Source organism: Bufo bufo, chromosome 1, assembly GCF_905171765.1.
Source record: "Bufo bufo chromosome 1, aBufBuf1.1, whole genome shotgun sequence".
NCBI classification, from domain to species: Eukaryota; Metazoa; Chordata; class Amphibia; order Anura; family Bufonidae; genus Bufo; species Bufo bufo.
Genome location: NC_053389.1, coordinates 764,228,049 through 764,254,774, shown reverse-complemented (window position 1 = coordinate 764,254,774; position 26,726 = coordinate 764,228,049). Strand labels below are relative to the sequence as shown.

Sequence of the window (26,726 nt, the reverse complement as noted above, 5' to 3'; positions counted from 1 at the left end):
TGATGGCTGAAAGGATGTGCCTAATGTATGATGAGACCTGCCCCTCTGTTTCACTCTAAAACACTGTGGAAGGAGCTGGGAACAGAGAGAATAGACACCTGGGTCGATCCCCTCTGACTTTTCTCCACCCAACTCCGCTGGATTGACAGATCTCACTGTCACAGTTCAACTGGGTCAGACTGTCGAATATCCCTATACCAGTGTACCATCCAGAGTTCATGCCCTATCACTGTAAGGCATGGTATGTCTCCAAAAGCATGGAGGTCAACCACAAAAAGTGCAATGGAGATATAAAATAAAACTGTGATGCCAGAGGGGTATGAAGGACCTCAAGTAAAGAGGACGATATACACTTTCCCTACCCTGTATCGTGAATGCACTAATACTTAGCAGAGCATCAGACCTATAAGGAGCAACACTGCACTAGAACTTCACCCTCATGTACCCTGTTAAGTCCTTACTACTGTCCCAACACATTCTTAAATCCCCCGGCCAAATAGACCACTGGTGCAGCAAATAGCTTGGGCCTTAATGGAGCCAGTTGCAACACCCACAAGCCCAGCGTTGCCGCACACCCTCTCCACAATGGTTAATCCCAGTTGTCAATTTATTAATAAATTTCCAGGAGGAATAACATAGTGGTAGCACAATGCAGGAAAGATGCTCCAGCATTGCTGTTTCATGGGGAATACAAGTAACCAAAACAGATCTTCTTATTCTATATGGATGGAGACTGCTATTTTACCCAGTGTCAAATTTAAAGGGAACCTGTTCTGTTGAACATGGTGTCTGTGCTGCAGGTGGCATGTTATAGAGCAGGAGGAGTTGAGCAGATTGATATATGGGTTTATGGGAAAAGATTCAGTATAACTTGTGTTTTATTCATTTATATTCCAGCTCATTCTGGGCTGTGAAGTCCAGGAGGCGGTTCTATCAGTGATTGACAGCCTTCCCTCTATGAGGAGGCGGTGCTATCAGTGATGATGACACCTTTCCCTCTGAGGAGGCGGTCCTATCAGTGATTGATAGGACTGCCTCCTCATAGAGGGCAGCCTGTCAATCACTGATAGGACCGCCTCCTTATAGAGGGCAACCTGTCAATCACTGATAGGACCGCCTCCTTATTGAGGGAAGGCTGTCAATCACTGATAGGACCGCCTCCTTATTGAGGGAAGGCTGTCAATCACTGATAGGACTGCCTCCTGGACTTCAAACCCCAGAATGAGCAGGGATTTAAATGCATAAAATTCATGTTTTACTGAATCTTTTCTCACAAACCTATATATGAATCTGCCTCAACTCCTCCTGCTCTTATAACCTGCTGCCTACAGATTACTTTGCATTTTTATGCTCACAGGTTCCCTTTAAGTTTCTCCTAGACTGGGGGGGGGATGTCCCCCAAGCCTAGAGGATTCCCAGAGGAGCTAGCAGTCAGGCTCCCTATTAGCAGGGAGGCAGGAGTGAGACAATAAAATTAATAATTTTCCTTCACGTTTAGGGTCAGGTGACTCGGGCTCAAGAAGCGGAAGAAAATTACGCCATAAAAAGAGAGCTGGCTGTAGTAAAACAGCAATACTATACTGCTACCGAGAACCTGCAGAGCGCCCAAAATCTCATACGAAAGCTGCAAGATAAGCAGGTAGGAGGAACTTTGTATCCTGTGTCCAGAGGCCCCATCATGAGGGAGTGAAGAGGTAGTGCTAAGAGTGCTCTAGAGGACTTGGCTCCACCATGTATCACATGCTCTCTCATTCAGTGTGTGACTGCCCTCGAGCTTCCCTCAGTAATATCAGCTAATTGCCGGGGTCATTGCATTCTCAGCTGGTCCTTCAAGGTTCCTGTAGAAGTCATCATCGATGTGATCTCGCACCTTCCCTGATAGTTCATACATTGTAGCCAAAGGAACATCCCTGAAAAATATTCTCACTGCCAGAGAACCCCTATTCATGTTCCTACCTTAAAGTTCCGTCACCAGAAAATGCACTGTTAAACCAGGCAAGGTGCGTTGTAGGACTAACTTGACTGAATGCAACAACACTTCTCCCTTAGCAATCCGTTGCTTCATTCTGGTGAAAAGGGCACTTTTTAGGCCATATGCAAATGAGCAGTTAAGTGCACAGAGGGTGGGCCCTTGCTCTTCCTGCTTCCTCTGCTAGCTTCTCCCTCTCCTACTGGGTTGAAAGGAGCAGGTGAGATGACTCTGCAGGGCTGGCAGAGAAAGCTCTTTTGTTTATAGATTAAAAGTATTTTTTCCCCCCCAAAATAAAACAACAGATCACAAAGTGAAAGGTATCATTACCTTCAGCTGAGCTAGCGCTACACGACATTAAGGGACAGTTATTGGGACCAGCGCTCCCATATGCCAGTATTGATCCCTGTGCCAGAGTGAGATGCAGCTAATTTGATAAGAAGCAGATGTACCTAAATAAATTGGGCGTATGTCTGCCCTGCTGCGCTCCAGAAACTAAGGTCTGCATCAGCCAGTGGCCGGTGTAGGTTCCGCTAGACACTGTAAGCTATAGCTGAAGTCATAGTAAATCCGGCAGGCCGCGTGAGCCTAGACCCCTTTTCTCACCACTTTAGAAAACTTGTGAGAAGCTCAAATAGGGCGTGTGCCATATAGTGGTGTAAGAACTTTAGTAAATGCTCCTCACTGTTGGATGGTGAACCTGAGGTCTCTGGACTGGTTTTCATTAAGACTATCTCTGTACTTTGCTGCATTCAGCTTTCCCTTTTGTGTATGGTCTAACAGGGACATTTCTGGTGACAGACCCCCTTTAAAATATCTTGGTGTAGTCACGGGTAAAGCCTTCTATTATTCTTAGTGGTAGGTTGTGGTGGCTCACTAGCAAGTAGTTAAGGTATGGTGCTGCAAGCTCATATAGAGGGAATCACCCCACCCTCTCTTAAAGGCAAATGTAGTAATAGGAAAATGAGCGAGCACTCATACACTTGGCAACCAGATTGACATATGCAGAAAATATTTATTAAATCCCCATAAAATACAAGTAATAAAATTTATAAGAACAATGTAGCAATAATATACAACATTACAGTCACATATATTGTGGTAGATATGATCGACACTATATTCATATGACTCAATAGTGCGATAAATTCGATAGTATATATCTCACCAAAAAACTTCAAGTATATGCTGTTATTTGGGAAGAGGGGATATTATCTTCTAGCACTTTATCCCAATTTGGGAAACTGAATGTCACTGAAAATATTGTAGGTGTATTCACTGGGAGCGCAATATATTCATAAAGTGTCCACAGGAATCCTGATAATGTGAAAAGTCTCTTATAGCATATCCTTTTAAGGTCGATATGAGCTTTGGATTGAAGAAAACTTTAAATCGATGTTTGGCTTACCGTCTAGCGTCTGCTGTCTCCCTATTGCTTCAATGGAGCTTTAAATATTTGCCGGCTTATTCAGTCGCTCCATACAGCAAGCTGGTTTAAATTTCGCGGGAGTTCCAAAGATCGCGGGAGTTGCCACTCTGTTCCGCAATTTCCTTTGGTGCAGCTTTCGACGATAAGAATAGTTAATCCTTTACTGTAGAGATTTTCTTCTGTATGGCCATACAGTATTATCGGAGGCTTTTCAATGCAGGTACATCACTTGTTTCACCATACGCGTTACGGTAGATTCACTCTCCCTTCCTCAGTGACCACTGAGTATCGATCATATCTACCACAATATATGTGACTGTAATGTTGTATATTATTGCTACATTGTTCTTATAAATTTTATTACTTGTATTTTATGGGGATTTAATAAATATTTTCTGCATATGTCAATCTGGTTGCCAAGTGTATGAGTTCTCGCTCATTTTCCTATTACTTCTATTATTCTTGCCCAGCACTGTATATTGGCTGATATTTGTTGCCTGCTGTCACGGCTGTATGTGAGCAACAATAGTATACACAGTAAAAGAGCTACTGACCAGACCCAAACTAGGGAGGATAAAGGGTGACCCCTGTCAGACCCTCAAAGCTCTCCCTATGCTTCTAAAGCACATGCCCGGATCCAAATGGCGGAACGAGGCATGCTCACGTACCTAAGACTGATGACCACTGTAACCCCTACAATAGTGGAAGGGGCACGGCCACCGGTGCCCTACTCAGTATATGGAGGGAACCGTGGCCACCTCAGATCCAGTCAGAAAATAATCAGGTACACAACAATGTCTGTACACTTAGCTGAAGGTGTTGCAGCCGCAGAGAGAAGACGGATCCAAGGACAGCTGGCAATATCCGGAGTGCTTGCTGCAGCAGAACACAGGTCCAGTGAACTGATAGCTACAAGTGAAGATACTAAAGCAAGAGCTACAACTGAAATGAGAACTATAATCCACACCCTACAATAGGAGGAGGGGTGATATAAAGAGAGGGAAATCAAACGCATGAGGAACAGCTGGGAGGAAGGAAACCAAAAGTAAACAGAGCAGTGAGAACTCCTCCCAGCTCTAGTAGTGACATCATCACAGGGGTGGAGAAACAGAGCTGTGAGAACGTCCCAAAGCTCTGGTAGTGACACCTGCTTTGACAGGCATTTTTGAGGAGGCCTTCTTGGCCATCTCTACTTTAAAATATTTTCTTGACCTGATCCAAAGGAACCCTATAGGAACCAGATTTGGGCAAGTCTGAAAAGGTCCAGATGGGATTGGTGCATAAGTATAAGGGAGAGTGGCTTCCACTGTGTTGGACCTGGCCCATCATTCTACTACATGGCTGGCCATTCATTTACTGCATTCAGTACTACATGCCTAGTGTAGTGGCCATTGCAGGAGAAATGTATGGCCACCTATAGATTCCAGGAGCCAGATCTATCTGTAGTCAAATGATAAGCAAATGTTCTTTTCTTTCCTTGCAGAATGATCCACGTGTCACAGAAGAGGTCGTCAGCCACCTCGAGTCTGAACTAGAAGAATCACGGCTTAGAGAAGCTGAGACATTGGGAGCCTTGAAAGAAATGCAAGAAAAAGTAGTTGAACTAGAAAAGGTGAGTGTTTAGCTGGCCATACAGAGTAGATGTAAGTAATGTTGGCCGAACAGCTGATGGTGGCCTCCCAACTCCATCCCAACAGCCGATATCTAGGGAAAGAAGGATCAGGCTGGTCTTTCCTTCTCCTCCCATCGGGTGGACGCCCCCTCTGGCTCTTGAAGTACCAGCACACTCAGCCTGGCCTGACCTTTGCCTGTTAACCCCGCCTGCCTGACCTCAGACTCATTCCTGTGTTGCACATACTCCGCCAGCCCTAATCATAGCCTGTCCATGACTTAGATTCTGCCTGACCCCCTTTGGTTCCCTGCGCCAGGTCTCTGACACCTGTGGGTCAGCTGTTAACCACACAAAGACTATTGCAGGAGGTACAGCCCTGTGGCTCTCCTGCAGCGAAGCCCAGACACCTGTATAGAGGTTAAAGGGTGAAAACCAGAGGACTGCCAGGATAATGCCCTTAAGATTACCCCTAAACCAAATGTTGGACCACACTCACTGCCCATAACACTGTTTTCATATTATTAGACCTGCGTTAGGGCTCCATCAGGGGCATACATAGAAATCATGGGGCCCCATAGCAAAACTCAGTCCTGGGCCTCCCACACCCGCCCAAATATAATTGATTACATACAGCGCTGTAACACATACAGGAGAATACAGCCCTACATACCTCTTACATCTAGTGATGTCTCCTCTAATGTAGATGTTCTCTTTACTCATCTTTTCCATTAGGACCAGACCAGGGCCGTCTTTAATGTTGATTGGACCCTGGGCAAGAATTTACTTGGGCCCCCTGGATCCCCCCCCCCCCACTTTGCTGTACTTGCTATACAGCAGCACTTACCTGTCACGTCCAGGGCCTCCAGGTGACGTCTCTCCTCTCTGTCATCATCTTCTCTGTAGATCTTCTCTCTCATCATCTTCTCCACTCGGTCTGGACAACTTCTCTCAGCCGCCTCGTCTCTGCAGAGTGTGACACACAGACATCTTAGCTTCCTCACATTCTATCATTATCCCCCAACTGGAGCCCCCAAAGTGTTATCCTGCTGCTTGCTGTGCCCCCCCCCCCCCCCCGGGGTGTAGCTATAGGGGGTGCAGAGATAGCAGCCGCTACCGGGCCCAGGAGCCTGAAGGGGTCCATAGACACTTGTGCCGCATAAGAAGACACACAAAGCACTGAGGGAAGGGGGGCGCCCAAGCTGAACTCTTGCACCGGAGCCCATGATCCTTTAGTTACGCCCCTGTTCCCCCTCCTAATACCCCCAAATACTATCCTGAAGAAACATTACTGCCCCCCATAGTAATAGTGCTCCTCATAGTCCCACCAATAGTAATTCCCTTCTAGAATGCCCTCATTAGTAACACTGCCCCAACCGTGATAATGCTCCTCAACAATGCCCCCATTATTAGAAGAGCCCTCCCATATTAATAATACCCTCAGAGAGCCCCCCAGTAGAAATAAAGCCCCCTATTGTTCCCCCAGTGGTAATAAAGCTCCTTACAGACCCCTCAATAGTAATAAGGCCCCCATAGTGCACTTAGTAGAAATAAGACGGATCTATAAGTCCCTCCTATAGAGCCCCCAGTAGTAATAAGACCACCTATAATGTCCCCTGGATCTGCAGTGCCCCCTGCAGTTATAATCCTCCCTCCACCATACAGTCCCATGTAAATAACATCACCTCCTCCCCAGCCGCCTCCAACGCACAATCCAATGTAAACATCACCCCCTAAGGCTACTCTCACACTTGCGTTCGTGCGGATCTGTCCTGTACTTGTACAGGACGGATCCGCACCGATAATACAAACAAATGCATCCATTCAGGACCGATTCGTTTGTATTAGATTTGAATTTCTAAGTCCCAATACGGATCCGTCCTGACTTACATTGAAAGTCAATGGGGGACGGATCCGTTTACAATTGCACCATTTTTGTGTCAATGCAAAGGGATCCGTCCCCATTTACTTACATTGTAAGTCAGGACGGATCCGTTTGGTTCCGCAAGGCCATGCGGACACAAAAACGCTGCTTGCAGCATTTTGGGGTCCGCCTCCAAAACGGAACGGGGGGCTGTACGGAGCCGAACAAATGCATTCCAAATGGATCTGCATCCATTCAGAATGCATTGGGGTTAAACTGATGCATTTGGGGCTGCTTGTGAGAGCCTTGAAACGGATCTCACAAGCGGATCCCCAAACCCAAGTGTGAACGTAGCCTAAACATTAAGTCCCATGTACATAAACATCATTCCCCCCCACCATCCACTTTCTACATACAGTCCCATGTAAATAACATCACTCCCTCCCCCAGCCACCTCAAGCACACAGTTCCATGTAAATAACATCCCTCCCTTCAGCCCTAACATACATCCTAGTTAAATAACTACAACTCCCAGCATTGCTCTGCCTCTCCCTGTCCCTTCACTTACCTCTCCAGTCCTCATATACAGACATCAGCATTAGGCTCCTTCCCCTCTTCACTCCGGTCCAATCCTGCACTGGTCACATGATGGTGACATCATCCAGGTCATCCTATCACAGCCTTGCTGATCACATGACCTGTGATGTCACCACAGGTCCTTCACCTCTACAAGTGACCCAGTGTATTAGATTCAATTGTATTGCCGTTCTGTGTACGGCAATACAGTTGTATCTAGCAGGCAGGCAGGACATTCGGGCCTGGGACAAAACATCAGGGGCCCAGGCCCCGAATGTTTTAATCTAGTGATGCAGTCACTAGTGAATGGAAGTCAGGAAACGGAGCTCCCTTGGGCCCCCAGGAGCAACTGGGCCCTGGGCAGCTGCCCCTTTTGCCCTGTGGCAAAGACGGCCCTGGACCAGACCATGTACCCCCAATACTAATAATGTCCCCACAGGGCCTCCCATAGTGTCCCCAGAAGTTATAATGCCCCCTGTACTAGCCCCAGTATTTATAAAGCCCCGCTGCAGTGCCTCCTGTATTATAATGCCTCCTGTAGTGCCACTACATATAATGCACCCCCCGTAATTTCCATATGTATGATGCCACCTGTATTATAATGCTCCCTATAGTGCTATGATGTATAAGCCGTCTGTGTCTGCCCCGTAGTATAATGCCCCATCTGTATTGATAGTATATATAATGGCCCCCTCCCTGTAGTGTGTACATTTACAGGCTCCCCTATAGTATATTCAGTGGTCCTCTCAGTAGTATATACAATGGCCACCTCTATATTAGATAGATATACACCCTATAGTATATACAATTCCCCCTCTGTATTATATACAATGCCACCTCTGTAGAATGCTCCCTCCCTGTGTAGAATATACAATGGCCCCCTGTAGTATATAGAATGTCCGCCTCTATAGTATGTAGAATACCCTTCATAGTATATAGAATACTGCCTATAGTATATACAATGCCCCCCTCTGTATTATATATAATTCCCCCTCTGTATTATATATAGTGCCCACCTCTGTAGAATGCTCCCTCTGTATTATATAGAATGCTCCCTGTGTAGAATATAGAATGGCCCACCTGTAGTATAATTAATGCCCCCCCCAGTAGTATATAGAATACCCTCCTACAGTATATACAATGTCCCCCTCCCCGTACTATATACAATGCCCACCTCTGTAGAATGCTCCCTGTGTAAGATATAGAATGGCCCCCTGTAGTATATACAATGCCCACCTCTGTAGACTGTTCTCTCTGTAATATATATATAATGCCTCGTGTGTAGGATATAGAACGGCCCTCTGTGTAGTAAATATAGTGCCCTCCATCATCATCCCCCCCCCCCAGTATGGCCAGCATACATACATTTAAAAAATAAATAAATCTATACTTGCCTGTGTTCCGCTCTCTGCTTCCGTCTGCATTCCTCTTGCTATCGCGCATCCCGGCGCAAGCGTTTGTGATGACATCACTGTTCCCTCCTGCACCTGTTTTGCGCGATGACGTGTTGATGTCTCAAATGTCGTGGCCTCATCATGTGAGACCCAACACCGGAGGTCACGGTGATGTCATCGCGATCTCTTACTCTGTCCTAATGCCTCATAGGCTTCAGGCATAGTGGTCGCCCAGGCCCCCCAAGCTCACGGGCCCCATAACATCTGCCTGGTCTGCCTCCACTGGGCTCCATTGACCCAACAAATTGCTACTTCTCTCCTGTATGTCGACCTTTAACTCCAACAGGAGAAGGTGAAAGTAAAGTGTGACTTCAGTTTTGTGAGGTACAGTGTTGATGGCGCTGTGCACAGGAGCAATGCCTTCAAACATTACACATAAAATGGCGAGGACTGTACCATTGATTAAATTGGGCAGGCAGAAAGGGGTTAATGAAGAGGTCTCTTGTTCTTCTTAGAGAAACAGTTCTCTCCCCGACGAAAGCAACGTTGCCCTTCTCCAGGAAGAGCTTCAGTCTCTGAGGAAGAGAGAGGCCCATGCTCTGCAGGTCATGAAGGAAGGACAGAAGCAAGTGACAGAGCTGAGTGACCGCTGGCAGGTAAGAACACGTACATCTGCTCTCCTGTTACTTCTACAGTCTCTTCGGCATGTGTACTAACGATTCATCCTATCTTTCATTATGTAGTCCATGTCTACTCGGGGTGGAGGTATTTGGAAAGACTCACCTCGTAAAAGTGCAACTGGGAACCTACAGGATGAGGTCATGTCTTGTCGGTTACGAGAAGTCATGGCTCAGAGCGAAACGCGTGAACTCCGGCAGAGGGTTCTTATACTGGAAAGTCAGGTCTACTTTCCATATGTGATTGCCTTTTTGTGTTGTATATTGAGTGGTATATTCTAGACTCATAGAAGGGGAGATTTATTAAGAATGGCGCCAAAAAAAATCCTGCTGTGCATGAGAACTACGGAAACAGTGTAGCGCAACAAGCTATGCTGCTTCTGAGGGAAGCAGTATACCGTAGCTTGCTGTGCCTCGTTGTTTCTGTAGCTCTCATACACAGCAATGAGAGCTGCTGAAACTGCTGTTTTCTGGGCGGGAGGTGGGACTGTGTCTCATCTCGCCTTAATAATGGCCAGATGAGACAACCCCTTTAATCGCAGAAAACAGTTTCCAATCCAAGAGGCTTTGTCAGCATGGTCAACGGTATTAAAACAGGTATATTGCCTGGTAGAGCTCATCATGCTGAGTAAAAGTATAACTTTCTTTTGTCTGTATGCTAAGCTGCAAAGATATCTGCGTTTTTATTCATATGCAAATGAGAATTTTGAGCATCGAATCCTTGGAGCACTGCTTTGTAACGTCCCCTGTGCTGTGCATACTCCCCCTCCCCTCGATTGACAGGGCTATACATGCTGATGGCAGAGCTGTCTCCTAGCATCTATAAATCATATACACTATGTACTATAGCTTCACCACACTGAGATCTGCTCAGAAAGCGAATCTACATATTACTGCTTTATTCATGGGCACAATATATGATTAGAAAGACACCAGTGATATATATTCGCTTATAAGCATAGAAAAACACCATCTTCTCTATGTAGTAAGTGCTTAGTTTTGTATATAGAAATCCTAAATTCAAGTCCCAGGAGAAATTTACATGAACTTTTTTTTCTTTTATGTTTTTTCTCTCTCATTTAACCTGTAATAAAAGGCTATACTACGATAAATTATATATATAGTAAGAAGGTACAAGGAATCATAGGATGATAGGTACGTGTCACCGAGGTTCCTGGCCTCGGTGGAGTAAGAGCCGGTTTTTATGTGTCAGCAGCAGTTGCTGTTTGACACCTTAATACTTATTATAGCTGTATAGCTGATCCCGGACGGCTCTTACTGGGAATAGTCAAAGTTATGGGTGGATGACTACTCCCCATGTTCCAGGCTGGGTTTTGCCAGGCCTAAAAACCAGCCAGCACTGCCAGGTGAGGAGGATTACCTCAGTCTGACAGTGGAGCTCAGGAGGTCTGTGTGCTGGGACCTGAGGCTTGTGCCGTGCTGGAGGGCTGAGACCAGTCTGTAAGGGAAACGGGCCCCTAAAAGCCTGCTATGGACTGCGGGAATCAGAACTGCCAACAAGGTGATTTTTGCTATGTGGACTTTCCATTGTGTGTGAACTAACACCAAGACTGCAAAGTGATGTTTTGTTTTTGCTTTATGTGGAATACATAGTAACATAATATATAAGGCCGAAAAAAGACATTTGTCCATCCAGTTCGGCCTATTATCCTGCAAGTTGATCCAGAGGAAGGCAAAAAAACCCTGTGAGGTAGAAGCCAATTTTCCCCACTTAAGGGGAAAAAAAATTCCTTCCCGACTCCATTCAGGCAATCAGATAACTCCCTGGATCAACGACCCCTTTCTAGTAGCTATAGCCTGTAATATTATTACACTCCAGAAATACATCCAGGCCCCTCTTGAATTCCTTTATTGTACTCACCATCACCACCTCCTCAGACAGAGAGTTCCATAGTCTCACTGCTCTTACCGTAAAGAATCCTCTTCTATGTTTGTGTACAAACCTTCTTTCCTCCAGACGCAGAGGATGTCCCCTCGTTACAGTCCTGGGGATAAATAGATGACGGGATAGATCTCTGTACTGACCCCTGATATATTTATACACAGTAATTAGATCTCCCCTCAGTCGTCTTTTTTCTAAAGTGAATAACCCTAATGTTGATAATCTTTCAGGGTACTGTAGTCCACCCATTCCAGTTATTGCTTTAGTTGCCCTCCTCTGAACCCTCTCCAGCTCTGCTATGTCTGCCTTGTTCACAGGAGCCCAGAACTGTACACAGTACTCCATGTGTGGTCTGACTAGTGATTTGTAAAGTGGCAGGACTATGTTCTCATCACGGGCATCTATGCCCCTTTTTGATGCAACCCATTATCTTATTGGCCTTGGCAGCAGCTGCCTGACACTGGTTTCTGCAGCTTAGTTTGCTGTTCACTAAAATTCCTAGGTCATTTTCCATGTCAGTGTTACCCAGTGTTTTACCATTTAGTATGTATGGGTGACTTGCATTATTCCTTCCCATGTGCATAACTTTACATTTGTCAGTGTTAAACCTCATCTGCCACTTATCTGCCCAAGTCTCCAGTCTATCCAGATCCCTCTGTAGTAGTATACTGTCCTCTTCAGTGTTTATTACTTTACACAGTTTAGTGTCATCTGCAAAAATTGATATTTTATTGTGCAAGCCTTCCCACCAGGGCGGTGGGATAGTCTTTTAAGTCTCCATGGATGCACATGACCCTGACTTTCCGGCCAGCGTACTCTGTGGACCGTACCAGGGGAGCCCTTACTAGGGACACCAGACTCCCTGAGTCCAGCAGAGCCTGCCGGACGATCAAGCGGCCAACTACCAAAAAGTAAAGGGTGAGATTTTGGCAAGACTGGGGGGTGAAAGTGTTGATCCGGGCCCAGCGGGTACATCAGTGGGGGTTTAAGCTGGCTGAGCCTGCGAGGACCCAGTATTATGACTTACTCCACCTCTTGCAAAAGTGGCTACAGCCTGATGTGCTGAGTCCTACGGCTATGCTGGATAGACTATTGGCTGATATGTTCTGGAGGGCTCTGCCACCCCCTCTAGCACTGGATCAGCCAGGTGTCTCCTGGCAATGCCATGGAAATGGTGGACCTGGTGGAGCGCTATGAGGCTACTAAGAATCTTACGGAGGGGGGGGGTTCTTTTGGGAGGGGGGTAGGCAAACCCCATAAATCTCCATCCCAGACCCGGCGACTTGTAGCAACCAAACCCACCCGGGATGTTCCCCCTACGAACCTGGCTCCGATAGTCTGCTGGCGGTGTCAGGAGTCGGGCCATATAAGAGCTGACTGTCCCCATCAGGTGGAACCCATGGATGCTAACTATGGCTACCGTCAGTCATTATATGCCAGGAAGCTTTGTGCAGCAGGTACCCCAAAAACTCTAAACCACTTGTGCCGGGTGGAAGTGGGAGACACTGTCCCTAGTAAAGGCTCCCCTGGTACGGTCCACGGAGTATACTGGCCAGAAAGTCGGGGTCATGTGAATCCATGGAGACTTAAAAGACTATCCCACCGCCTTGGTGTCTCTAACCACAGGGGGTGGCAGATGGACTCACGAAGTGGCAGTTGCCAGAAATTTACATTACGAACTTATAATAGGGAGAGACTTCCCGGGCTTCCTGGCACTGTGGCCTGCTACGAAAGTGGCTGATACCTATGAGACAGGGGTAAACCCATCAGAGTGGCCTGGCTCCAGGGGGAGGCCAAAACCCTCAGAAACCGAGGCCGAGGGGCCACTGAATGTAATGGTGGGAGATGTAGAGGACTTGCCGCCGGGGCCTATGCTGGCCGACCTTAATGTCTCTGGATAATTTTGGTACCGCCCAACGTCGGGACCCAACCCTATCCAGTGCCTGGGGAAATGTATTAATAGTAGATGGTGAACCACAACAACCAGGGGCAGAGTCTGTGTTTCCCCGTTTTGTGGTTCATCAGGGTATGTTGTATCGGGTAAACCAACTGCAGGGTGAACATATTGAACAGTTAGTGGTGCCCAGGCTTATCGCAAACTCGTGTTCGAGTTAGCCCACCAACATGTTCTCGGGGGCATCTGGGAATGCAGAAAACACAGGACCGGATACTACAACGGTTTTACTGGCCCAGTGTGTTTAGAGAGGTGGACGAATTCTGAAGTCTTGCCCGACTTGCCAGGCAACTAGCCCCCAGCACCTTTTCCGCAGTCCCTTGGTACCTCTCCCGATCATCGAGGTACCGTTTGAGAGAATCGTTTTGGACCTCGTAGGCCCAGTACCAAAGTCTGCTAAAGGACACCAACACGTCCTGGTCGTCCTAGATTACACCATTCAGTACCCGGAGGCGGTGCGACTGCGACATACATCAGCTAAACTGATAGCTAAGGAGCTAATGGAGATGTTCTCCCGAGTGGAGCTACCTAAAGAGGTTCTGACTGACCAGGGGACACCTTTTATGTCTAAGGTCATGAGGGAGCTCTGTAAGTTGCAGCATATCAAACAGTTACGGACGTCCGTTTACCATCCGCAAACGGATGGTCTAGTTGAAAGGTTTAATAAAACATTAAAAACCATGTTAAAAAGGGTGGTGTCTAAAGTTGGGAAGCACTGGGACCTTCTTCTGCCCTACCTCATGTTCGCTGTGTGAAAGGTGCCCTAGACCTCTACTAGGTCCTCTTGTCAGGGAGCATATGGAGGCCACTCAGCGAGCCCAGAGTCGGATCTATAATCGGCAGGCTCGGGTCCGGATCTTTAACCCGGGTGATCAGGTTTTGGTTCTGGTGCCGACCGTGGACAGTAAGTTCCTGGGCAGGGGCCCTACGAGGTACTTGAAAAAATTGGAGATGTAAACTACAAGGTACACCAGCCAGTGAGGCGATAGCCAGAGCAGGTGTATCATGTGAATCTACTCAAACTGTAGAAAGATAGTGAAACCTGTACTGAAGACAGCTCGCGGCCGGGTTTTCTAGGAGAAGAGGTACCGGCCCCTCTGTCTGAAGCAAGGGAAGCGGCCGCCACAGTAAAAATTGCTGACAGCCTCTCCTCTAAACAGGCTCAGGAAGCCAGGGAGTTTATTAGCCGGAACACAGAGGTGTTTTCGGACCTCCCTGGATGCACTTCGACAATTCGGCATGACATTGTCACTGGCCTCAGGCGAAAGTCTGGCTAAAACCATACCGGGTACCCGAGGCTCGGCAACAAGCCATCTCAGAGGAAGTGTAGATGATGCTGAGTCTAGACGTCATTGAGAAGTCTAAAAGTAAGTGGGCTAGTCCTATAGTTTTGATACCCAAGCCGAACTGGACACTCCGGTTCTGTAACGATTTTCGTAAACTGAACGAGATTTTCAAATTTGATGCGTATCCCATGCCCCAGGTTGATGAGCTTATTAAAGAGGTTAGGACAAGCCCAGTATTTTTCTGTTTTGGACCTCACGAAAGGGTACTGGCAGGTGCCCTTAACGGAGGCTGCCAAAGAGAAAACTGCCTTCATCACACCTGAAGGACTGTATCAGTACAAAGTACTACCCTTTGGTCTGCATGGTGCCCCCGCCACTTTTAAACGGCTTATGGACATTGTGCTGCATCCACTTCGTCGGGCCGCTTTGGCTTACCTGGACGATATTGTCATCCACAGTACCGACTGGGAAAGTCACCTACCCAAAGTGCAGGCTGTAGTGGACTCCCTTCAGAAAGCAGGACTAACCGCTAACCCAAAAAAATGTCCAATAGGGTTAGAGGAGACTAAATACTTGGGGTATGTCATTGGGCGCGGAGTGATCAAACCTCAAGTAAACAAAATAGAGGCGATAAGTAATTGGCCCACGACCTGTCACCACTAAATAAGTAGTCATTCCTAGTAGAGATGGCCTTGTGGTTCACCTGGCGGTCGGTTTGCGGCGAACTTCGCGCGTTCGCGATTCGCCGAACATATGGAGATATTCGCACCCGCCATATTCTTTTACATTGTGAAGAACTTTGACCCATGACACATCCATCAGGTGGTACAGGGCAGCCAATTGAGACATTTCCGCACATGGACATACCCCCTACCTTATATATAAACCTGATCTGTCCGCCATTTTACATTCAGTCTTTTGCCAGTGTAGGGAGAGGTTGCTGTGTGGCGCAGGGACAGGCTGTTAGGGACACCAAACGCTAGCTAATAGGGCCCCAAAAGTCCTTTTAAGGATTGGTATAGGTGTGCAGTACAGAGGGGTGTAATACAGTTATAATATACTTTCTAACATAGAAAGCATATTATAGTGGATTTGTATTGTGCAGCATTGTGACTGGTGAGCGGTAACTGCAGCTACACAGAGTGACAAACGCAATTAGAAAAAATAATTATAACTGGTGTGATATACCAGTCGCCCCCAAAAAACTGATAGAAGCAGGGTGTTTATATACCAATATACTTTCTTTATAGTGCATTTGTGCATGCGCGTACACGAAAATTATATTGCCGATATTTCGCATTGAAAAAAATTATGAATGGAGATCGCAAATTTGAATAATACATCTGGTATGTCACTGTCCATGTTGTGGGACTATTTGTGCACTTCTAGTAATTATTTCTTGGCTGCAAATATGAGCTGAAGGTGTTTCAGGTTCGCCTGCCATTAAAATGAATGGGACTCGCCGCGAACTTGCGGTTCGCGAATATTTGATCGCGTTCGTGCACCGTCCCGGCAGATGTTCGTCCATCACTAATTGCTAGGAATGATGGGCTATTACATGAGATTTATTTCCCACTTTGCTACTGTAGCCGCGCCATTGACAGTGTTATTGAAGGGACGCAAGTCAGTGATGGTTCACTGGAATGACCGGGCGGAAGAGGCTTTCTCCGCTTTGAAGTCCGCCCTGTGTGGGTCCCCGGTTTTGATGACGCCCGACTTCAAGCGGGAATTCAGAGTACAGACAGACGCCTCTGAAGTAGGCATCGGTGCTGTACTGTCTCAGGAAGTCAACGGGGAGGAGCATCCGGTTGTCTTCGTAAGCCGCAAGCTCACTCCAGCCAAAACCAGGTACAGTATAGTGGGGAGAGAGTGCCTGGCTATTAAGTGGGCACTCGAGTCTCTCCGCTATTATTTGTTGGGGAGAACATTCCGCCTGGTGACCGACCACTCCCCTCTCAAGGGGATGAGCCAGGCCAAAGAGAGAAATGCCCAAGTCACCAGGTGATTCCTGTCCTTATAAAACTTTAAGTTCTCTGTAGAACACAGGGCAGGCCGGTTGCAGGGAAACGCGGATGCCCTGTCCCGAATATACTGTATGGCATGTGTTCATCCCCTCAGGGTTGAACAAATGGGGGAGGTATGTAAGAAGGTACAAGGAATCATTGTGGATTATAGGTACGTGTCACCGAGGTTCCTGGCCTCTGTGGAGTAAGAGCCGGTTTTTATGTGTCAGTAGCAGTTGCTGTTTGACACCTTAGTTAGTAAGTAAACCTTACTTAGTATGGCTGTATAGCTGATCCGGGACGGCTCTTATTGGGAGTAGTCAAAGTACTGGGTGGGTGACTACTCCCCATATTCCAGGCCGGGTTTTGCCAGGCCTAAAAAACAGCCAGCACTGCCAGGTGAGGAGGATTACCTCAGTCTGACAGTGGAGCTCAGGAGGTGTGTGTGCTGGGACCTGAGGCTTGAGCCGTGCTGGAGGGCTGAGACCCGTCTGTAAGGGAAACGGGCCCCCTAAAAGCCTGCTATGGACTGCTGGAGGCAGAACTGCCAACAAGGTGATTTTTGCTATGTGGACTTTCCATTGTGTGTGAACTAACACCAAGACTGCAAAGTGACGTTTTGTTTTTGCTTTGTGTGAATAAACATGGACGTTTGATTTAAGAACTGGTAATTTGCCTCTGTAGTGCGTCCATACACCCTGTCTACCAGAGCGAATCCCCACAGTATATTTTTTTTGCTTACAAACCCAAAATCTATGAGGGCATGGTTCAAATCAGCGTTATGAATTCCGTTATAGCTATAACTGAAAATAACGGATTATGTAAGACGGAATTCAAAACGAAAACCCTTAAAGGCATGGACTTTCTTTTCCGTCCTGGATAACGGAAACCAGACGGATCTGTTCTGTTTGCCCCGGATCAAAACGAAATGCCTCTAAAGGTTTCCATTCTGAATTCCGTCTTACAATGTCGGTACTTTCAGTTATAACCATGTTATAACGGAAAACAATAACGGAATCCATAACGCTAGTGTGAACCCGCCCTTATAGGCACAATAAAGAAACCAACAATATGTATTAGCTTTTTAAACCTAAAAACATTTATTTTCAATGTGATAAGGATAAGTACTTTTATTATGGGTTAAATGTGAAAGAAGAAAAAATATCTGAAGGAAAAAACCTCTTCCAAGAGTCAAACCTGGGATCTCTACATGCAAAACTAAGCGCTGATCTCTGAGCTATAGTCTCTCCACACAGAGAAGATGTTTTTTTTTCTATGCTTATAAGGGTACTTTCACACTAGCGGCAGGATGGATCCGACAGGCTGTTCACCCTGTCGGATCCGTCCTGCCGCTATTTCGCCGGACCGCCGCTCCGTCCCCATTGACTATAATGGGGACGGGGGCGGAGCTCCGGCGCAGCACGGCAGTTCACGGTGTGAGGCCGCTAGACTTTCGCCGTGCACTGCTGTGCTGCGCTGGAGCTCCGCCCTCGTCCTCATTATAGTCAATGGGGACGGAGCGGCGGCACGGCGAAATAGCAGCAGGACGGATCCGACAGGGTGAACAGCCTGTCGGATCTGTCCTACCGCTAGTGTGAAAATAGCCTTAGATTACACATATCACTGGTGTCTTTCTAATCATATATTGTGCCCATGAATAAAGCAGTAATATGTAGATTCGCTTTCTGAGCAGATCGCAGTGTGGTGAAGCTATAGTACATAGTGTATATGATTTGTAGATGCTAGGAGACAGCTCTGCCATCAGCATGTCTATCCCTGTCAATCAAGGGGAAGGGGAGTGTTCAGAGCACAGGGGGCGTTACAAAGCAGTGCTCCAAGGATTCAGCTCCGCCTCCTGGTGCTCCAGTTGCTCATTTGCATATGAATAAAAACACAGATATCTCTGCAACTATTTATCATACAGACAAAAGAAAGGTATTGTTTTAATCCGCATGAGGAGCCCTACCAGACAGTATGTCTGGTTTAATAGGGTTGATCCTGGTGGCAAAGCCTTCTTCATTTCAGCCCTGACCCAAAATGATTTCAGTGATCTTCTTGTTGGCTCAGGAGGAAGTGTTAATGAGGTCAAGGGAGCAGAGATCACTGTCATGCTGATTGAATTAGAATAGCAGAATGCTATTGCTTTAAAAGTCAGGGAGCTGTAAATCATTATCTTCTTCTGTTAACCTTGGTTACCTCCAAGAAAACGTGTAGTCATCATTGATTTGCATCAAAAGGGCTTCACAGGCAAGGACACCGCTGCTTGTAAGGTTTTCCGACCAGTTGATTGAGAAGGCGCGGGCGCTCACAGCAGCGCCCCCGAGCCTTCTTGCAGCTTTGCCTAGTCCATGTGACATCACATTCATCGGTCACATGGCCTGGGCGCAGCTCAGCCCCATTAAGTAAATGGGACTGAGATGCGATACCAAACACTGCCGCTATGCAATGTACGACATTGTGCTTGGTGAGCAAGGAGAAAGTCGCAGCGCTACTACAAGCATCGGTGCCTTCTCAAACAGCTGATCGGCGGGGGGGGGGACTTTTATACAAATAATAGGGACACCTCAGTGAAAAATGTATTTATATAGCTACATATGTGCCGCTCTGTTTCGGGAGAATCCAGTACATTGAAGTTCTTCGTACCTTCCAGGAAGTAATGCATGAGAAACAGCTCTCACGTCTGGAGAAAGAGTGCAAGGAACTGAGAGACAAACTGCAGAACGAGGCCGCACAGTACAAGGCCCTGCAGTCACAGATGAGCGAGGATAAGAGGAGACATGCAGTATCTGAGTGCAAGGTGAGTGTCCAGCGACCCTGATTTATCAAGAGCTGCGTGTTCATAGACTGTCTGGCTTCTATGGTACACTGTCGTCTTTCTCTCCTAACCACGATATATCCTAGAATAAAGAAGAGGTAATGGCGGTGCGGCTGAGGGAAGCAGACAGTATGGCGGCTGTTGCTGAAATGCGTCAGAGAATAGCGGAGTTGGAGATCCAGGTAAGATACTTGAGTGGTCTCCCTAGACTTCTGTGCCTTCCCACCAGCCGGTATATGAGCTGTGGTTTTTTTGCTTCATTCCTCTTACTTACGTCTATAGAAAGAAGAGGGGGTGATCAAAGGGAAACTGGATGATTCCGATTTTTCCCAGTACATCCGGGAACTGAAGGATCAGATTGAAGAACTGAGGCAGGAGGTAAGTGTTTGGCTGCAAACTATTGTACCATTTACAACTAACTTGTCCTGATCTCTTGTACACTAGTCACAGTCAAAGCCACATTCAACATTTTCCTGACTTCCTGGGTGCACCTCAGGCTGGACGTACTCCTTTCTCTTTCAGTCTTTGTACAGACAGGTTGGCACCTCCAATGAGGCCAGGTGAGGCGGCGAGACCTAGAGACGAGAGGAGGCAGTGACAGGGCCGTGAGAAATTTGCGCTTCCGTTGTGGAGGTGCTCCTCTCTCTATATTCATGTGTATGACAGTATGCCTTTGGCTGGAGGGGGGGGGGGGGCGTTGTTTCAATTTCCGCCTTAAGGCAGCAGCAAGGCTAGGTGCTCCCCTGTAGACTGGCAAATAAGCCATTTGGAAAGCATCAGCGCTTCCTCCTCCACCAAACTGTCTTTTAAAGGGATGATCAGTGATGCCGTATCACTAGGTTATGCCATCACTTTATGATTGGCAGAGGTGTGACGTGTGGTCCCCCACTGATCCAGTGAATGAAGGGGATACAATGCTGGTTTAGGGCCACAGTGGGGAGGACACGGTGCTAAATCGGAGCTCCTTCCTTTTCATTCTTAGAATCGGTGGGGGGTCCCAAAGGTTGGAACGCCAACTGATCATAAAGTGATGGGAATGCCCCTTTAATGTAATATCAATAGGATTAGATTTTATAGGTACATGGAGGTACTGCTGTGATCATGGATTTCCTTCCCTGATGTGATGCATTGACAGAACATAGCAGTACGAAACAGGGCAATGAATCTTAGGTTATCGGTAAAATTTGAATGCAGCTTTGGCTGTGACTGGAGATAAAAATCATGTAACTCAAAATTAGTACGTGATGAAGGAACGATTTGCAAAGTTACTCATCAGTATTTATACCGGAGCTGCGTTATACCGTCTACAGCTAAAATGATACAGAATGATGGGTGTTGTCATTTCTATTCAGCTTTATATGTAAACTTCTTTTTTTTTTTTCTCCAAAGATCCTCATTCTTCGAGGTTATAAACCTTACTCCGATCCCATCTCCTTTGATGGACTGAACCTCTCCTCCCGCTCAGGCCAAGAAGACGAATACTCCCTGCCGTCTTCAGATGAAGAGCTTCTCTCCCGGCCCCTCGGAGCCTTGCAGGATGCCCTGTACCCCCACTCCCCGCACAAGGCTTGCTTCTTGAGGCCTCTCAGAAGTTCTGCCAGCTCTGACAGTGAAGAGGGAGTGGAAACCAACGGCGCAACATCTGATTCTCCCCCTGAGCCCGCAGAGGAGGAATAGCACAGGGGAACGAGGGGGCTGAAGCAGAGGAGCAGTAAACAATCCTTCGTACCTTTTGGGATGACACTACCTAACCTCTTCAGTTCCCTTTCAGAATGATCACTCTTAGGGTACGTAAATGGGTGCTTGAACTGCTCTTACCCCAAAGAGGAACCTTAGGGGGGTGAGTAGTAACCACACGGCTTATGTTTATGGCCAGTTGGTGGAACGAGACTCTGGTGTGAACGCACATGGGGTCCAATGAAGAAGTTCTCCTAAACTACTCCTTTAAATGTAGGTTAAAATACTAATCTGAAGGTGGACACTACATCTACAAGCTTTACCCCTGCCAAACAGTCATGCCAGTATGGAGTCGGGGGTAAATGGGGCAATTTACAGTCCCATACATAACCCCCTAATTGCACTAAAATAATAACGGCCAATAAGTGTCCCATACCTGGAAAACTAGTTTGCAGCCCATTTCCAGTTTTTGTATACGTCATTTCTGGTAGATTATATCGGACTGGATCAGTATTCCTAACTTCATACAGTATTCACCTTCTAGTCACTATAGAGGCAGCCATTTTGTGGGCTGCATAGGTGTTCAGCTTTTCCATGACATGACATTCACTAGTTTTGGGGTTCTTCAAGTGATCTGTACTGTAATATCCATTGTGTACTCATTGAGTGGTAGGCATGTCTCACCCATGGGCCCTGTCTATGTAACCAGTGTGGTCCACAGAGCCAGGTGCAGGAGCATACCGAGGGTCCGTCTCCATCAGCTTCATTTATAATAAGCAGGAGAACCCCTTTAATAGGTGACCAATGGATGCAAATGGAGTTTGGGTATGTTCAAAATGGCTTTGTGAAGTGCCTCTCTCCGTATCTCTAGTCCTTTTCCATGTTGCTTTGTCATGGATGGAAGTCCACAACATGGCTGCCTCCACCAGGCGCGGTTCTTCCGCAGAATATACCTCCATAAGTTACGGGAACACTTCCGTTACGCTAATGAATATAGCATTACTAACCAGATTGGACCTCAGTTGGTACCTCCAGAATCTCTGTTCTTTGAGGGACCAACATGGAGCCACCGCAATGACAGCCTGACATCCCTGAGAATGAGCAGAGCTGGTCTTGTCCTACCCAGACACTACCACAACCATTGTACCACTGTCCTCTTCCAACATGGCTCCATCAACTACTGGGAGATATGGCGAACAACAACCAGGGCCTGTCAGACTTGGCACCTGAAGCGGCACCACTTTTCACAGACGCGTCCCAGATCACAAAAAGGATTGAGTTTTTTTTTCCAGAAACAACGCCACTCTTGTCCATAGACCGTGTCCGGTATTACAGCTCTGTCACATACAAAGTAAGTAAGGGCTCGTTCACCGCACCGCTATAATTTTCCGTTTTCCTGCTCCGTTATAGGAGCAGAAGAACAGAAATAACGGAAGTGCAGGACTCCGCACATAACTGACACTAACGGAACCCAACATTGCATTGACTGTAATGGGATCCGTTCATTTCAGTTCAGAAGAACATTTTTTGCGGGACTTTTCTCTCTCAGATTTTTTACAAAAGGAGCCTCCAACGCAAACGAGCCCTTAGTAGGTAAGTGTAATGCTCGGTACAGCCCGTGGACAATATTGGCGCTTTTTTTAGTCTTAGTAGGGGAGAAATGAACAAATGTAATGGTGAAGAGTCCAACTGAGGGTCTACTTATACTATATACATCAGGAGGATGCCGCTGTGTAGGCATACGGCGGTATACGTCTCCCGCAGGCTCCTATACTGTATACTGCGCAGTATAGTTTTTCTACAGGATGCCTCTGGGTGTAGTAGTGCAGCAGAATGACGCTATGTCATACCGCAGAACAAAGGCATCCTGGTGTGTACCACTTGATGGAGGCTACAAGGACAGGCTTTTGGCCTCTGTCGATTTTGAGTGGAACCCTATGGATACATTTGACTTTTCCGGCACATACACCAGACGGATGCAGTGTGAATACGCCCCATTTCTTTTTTCTGTACAGACTTGGAAGCAGTTCAAGGAGAAATTGCCCGCTCGGGTCAAAGCTTCCGCTCTTAGATGCTTTAGAAATGTAACCTGTTTAGTCACTTTGAAAACCCCATTTCACATAACAATTTTGGATGTAGACCCTTTGTTGGACCCCTCTCCGCGAGTTACGCCTAGGAGGCGAAGCATGACACAGGGTTTTTATAGAACGGGATGCATTCGTTGTAGAAAACGGTTCACCAGTTTTACTCGGAGTCTTCCTTTTAAAGAAAGTGACATTTGCCAAAAATTCTACTGAATCCTTAAATTCTAGCCAGAGAGGAAAGCCCTTCTTCTGTGGTATACGTCTCCCCACAGCCAATCTCGGGGGCTCCTTCCTGGAGACTCGAGGGTTCATGAGCTGTAAACCAGTGGCGCAACTAGAAGTGACTGCAAATTTTTGAACGGGCCCCCTCCTCCCAGGGAACCCTCACTCCTTTCTCAAACCAGGCCGGGCAGCCTCTGTATTATCCTGTTGAGGGGTGGCCCTGACAGTAAAATCTTTCAGCCCTCCTCATGGGCGGGCTCTTCCTGAGTTCAGGGCCCGTGGCAGCCGCTTCCACTATAGCTACGCCCCTGCTTTAAACTGGTTCTCATGGCACTGTATTAATGGTTAACGAAAAGGAATTTGACCAAGGGTTGTCTAAAAGTTGAAGATACTTTCCATTTTTGTAATGTTCTCGGGGGGGGGGGGGGGGAATTTAGCAAATGGCTTCCCCTTTATACAGGGTATATAGGCTAAGACAAAATGGCAGCTGACATAGAAAATCAGGTACCTCTAAGAGTTTACCCAACTCTGCCAAGTAAGCCTTATGGCCCTTCCTCCACCCGCGTCCTGCAGTATTACTAACCCCCCGACACCAGAGAACAAGCTGTGGTAACGTGTACATACCTATGTATATGACTGTTTCGTCTTTTGTAAATGCTTCGTGTGAACAAGACGATCACGCGGCGGATGTTTGATTTCCTTTTTATCCTCAAAAGTGGAAGAGTCTATAATATATATTGTTTTTAAAGAGGACCTGTCCCTTCTCCTGACATGTCTGTGTTAGCAACCAATAACTATTCTGGGGCATCTATTCTTATGACTATGTTGTGCTATTCCTCTGTTATTCCTTCTAGAAGTGAATGAATAAATTGCTAGAAGTCTACAATAAAAGTCCAGATGGGGGGGTGAACTGGTAGCATGCATTGCATTGTGCCCCAACTGGTCACCTCCATCATTGCAGACATTTGGCAATTCATTCATAACTTCTAGCAGGAATAATAAAGGAATAGCAGAACATAGAGCTATAAGACTAGACGCAGCAGAATTGTTATTACATGGGAAATGCTAGTATTTACTAAAACAGACGGGATACATCCTTTTTAAAGGGGTATTCTGGTTGTTTGAAGTTAGCATCATTATTCAAAGGATAGGGGATAACTATTAGATGGGTGGGGTCCCCGTACCCCCTGCAATGAACGTAGCGTCCGGTCGCACATGTTCACTCCATTCATTTCTATGGGATAGCCGAGCGCTGTACTTCGAACAAGCAGAATACCCCTTAATGTCAATGGTCATGTTGTTTCAGACGCCTGAAGTAATCGTATAAAATATCGAGAAGTTCCTTTTGTAAATGAATTGTATTAATTATCTTGTGCTTATCCCGTGTTAAATCCTGTGTTACACTCCAGAGCTGCATTCATAATTCTGCTAGTTGCTTTTAGACAACTGTCAACAACCCTGCTGACAGACACATCCCTTTATAATTAAACCGAGCTCTGCTGCATCCTATTATTGTACAAATAACCAGTGCCGATACATGTGCACTTAGAAGTCTTGTATAGGATAAGTGCAGCAGCGTATTTGCAGAGATTCATTGAGGGGGGGAATCCACATGACACTGATGTTTTTGTGTGGACGTACCCTGAAAGCAGGATTTTCGGCTGAATGTGGTGTCCTAAAATTTTCCAGGGACAGATCCATTTTTCTATGAGCCAAAACGGCTCACAAATATTAGTACCCTATTCAGCTCACTAATAACGCACTTTGCCATGAACGCCATCTTACCATTTTCTACATAAAAAGTACAGTTTCTGAATTCCAGCCTGTATTACAGTTCTGAGCTGCAATCACAGCTCTGCAGAGTTCACGTTCCCCCGCAACCCCTGCTTGTTTCTGTGATTTCCATGCTGGCAAGTGTCCTCTATACCAGGCACTGAGAAAGGCTAACTGTCCTTCTGCATTATAGGGGCGTGCCTGATAACAAGCATGCTGTTTCCAATGACAACCAGCAGAACTGTGAATGCAGCTCTGAAGTGTAATACAGGACCAGGACAAGATACCAACATTTTTAAGTACATAACATGTAAAATTTTGACGTTCATAAATGTTCATTTTTATGATTCTAAACATTTCGGGCGTCTTGTGGCTCCCTAGGGGGTGAATATGGAGCCTGTGGTTACATGACGGAAGCCCGATGTCCGATTTACACGACAACTGTTGCCCGAGGCCTTGATCCCTGAAAGTATTAAAATGTATAAAGTCTATACAGTATAGATATACGGTATATATTGTTGAAGTGCAATACGTTTCCACACCACGTCTCACCGCATCGCATCTTTTCTATGATATTTGAGGAGCAGATTATGCAAATCTGTCCTATATTTTGTACAATATCGGACACTCCAGCGAACAGACCGTAACCTGACGTTATTGTGAAGAGTGCGCTATGTCGGCCTGCGCGCCCGTTGTTTATATGTGTATAGTATGTACATAGTACTAAATGTTTATGTCTCATTCTATCGAGTGCCAAATGCATAGGAGGCCGTCAGCAAGCAGGCACACAAGGCTGGCAGTTTCCAGAAAGCGGGCATCTGACCTGTATGTGTGTGGTGAGGTTCTGTAAGGATTAGGAGACATTTTTATGTTAGAGTGATGCTCTGCAGTGATATGAGAAATGCCCATGCTCTGGAGGAACAGGAGGCGTTGTGAGATTTGAGTGATGCTCTTCAGAAACATGAGACAATGTGGAATCAGAGTGATGCTCTGCAGTGATATGAAACATGCTGATGTTCTTCAGGAACATGAGACAATGTGGAATCAGTGATGCTCTGCAGTGATATGAAACATGCTGATGTTCTTCAGGAACATGAGATAATGTGGAATCGGAGTGATGCTCTGCAGTGATATCAGACATGCTGATGTTCTTCAGGCCATGAGACCATGTGGAATCAGAGTGATGCTCTGCAGTGATATGAAACATGCTGATGTTCTTAAGGAACATGAGATAATGTGGATTCGGAGTGATGCTCTGCAGTGATATGAGACCTGCTGATGCTCTTGAGGAACATGAGACAATGTGGATTCGGAGTGATGCTCTGCAGTGATATGAGACATGCTGATGTTCTTCAGGAACATGAGACAATGTGGAATCGGAGTGATGCTCTGTTGGTAAATTGTGAGTATTCACATGGTGCTCCCGGAGGTAGAGTAAACCACCTCCTTGAGAAGACCACCCTCCAGATTTTGGAATCCTCTTATCTTCTA

The 26,726-nt window shown here is 46.5% G+C and overlaps 1 protein-coding gene across 1 annotated transcript in view; it reads left to right on the top strand.

The window, feature by feature from the left end:
* EVI5L (ecotropic viral integration site 5 like) overlaps positions 1-25,056 on the top strand; it is a 46,593-nt gene extending 21,537 nt beyond the window's left edge. Inside the window, 8 exon segments of the mRNA XM_040414691.1 lie at positions 1,499-1,639; positions 4,882-5,010; positions 9,357-9,497; positions 9,585-9,743; positions 19,315-19,461; positions 19,566-19,661; positions 19,762-19,857; positions 20,869-25,056. Of these exon segments, the coding sequence (XP_040270625.1) occupies positions 1,499-1,639; positions 4,882-5,010; positions 9,357-9,497; positions 9,585-9,743; positions 19,315-19,461; positions 19,566-19,661; positions 19,762-19,857; positions 20,869-21,156 (1,197 nt within the window). The 3' untranslated portion in view covers positions 21,157-25,056.
* The last annotated feature ends 1,670 nt before the right edge of the window (positions 25,057-26,726 follow it).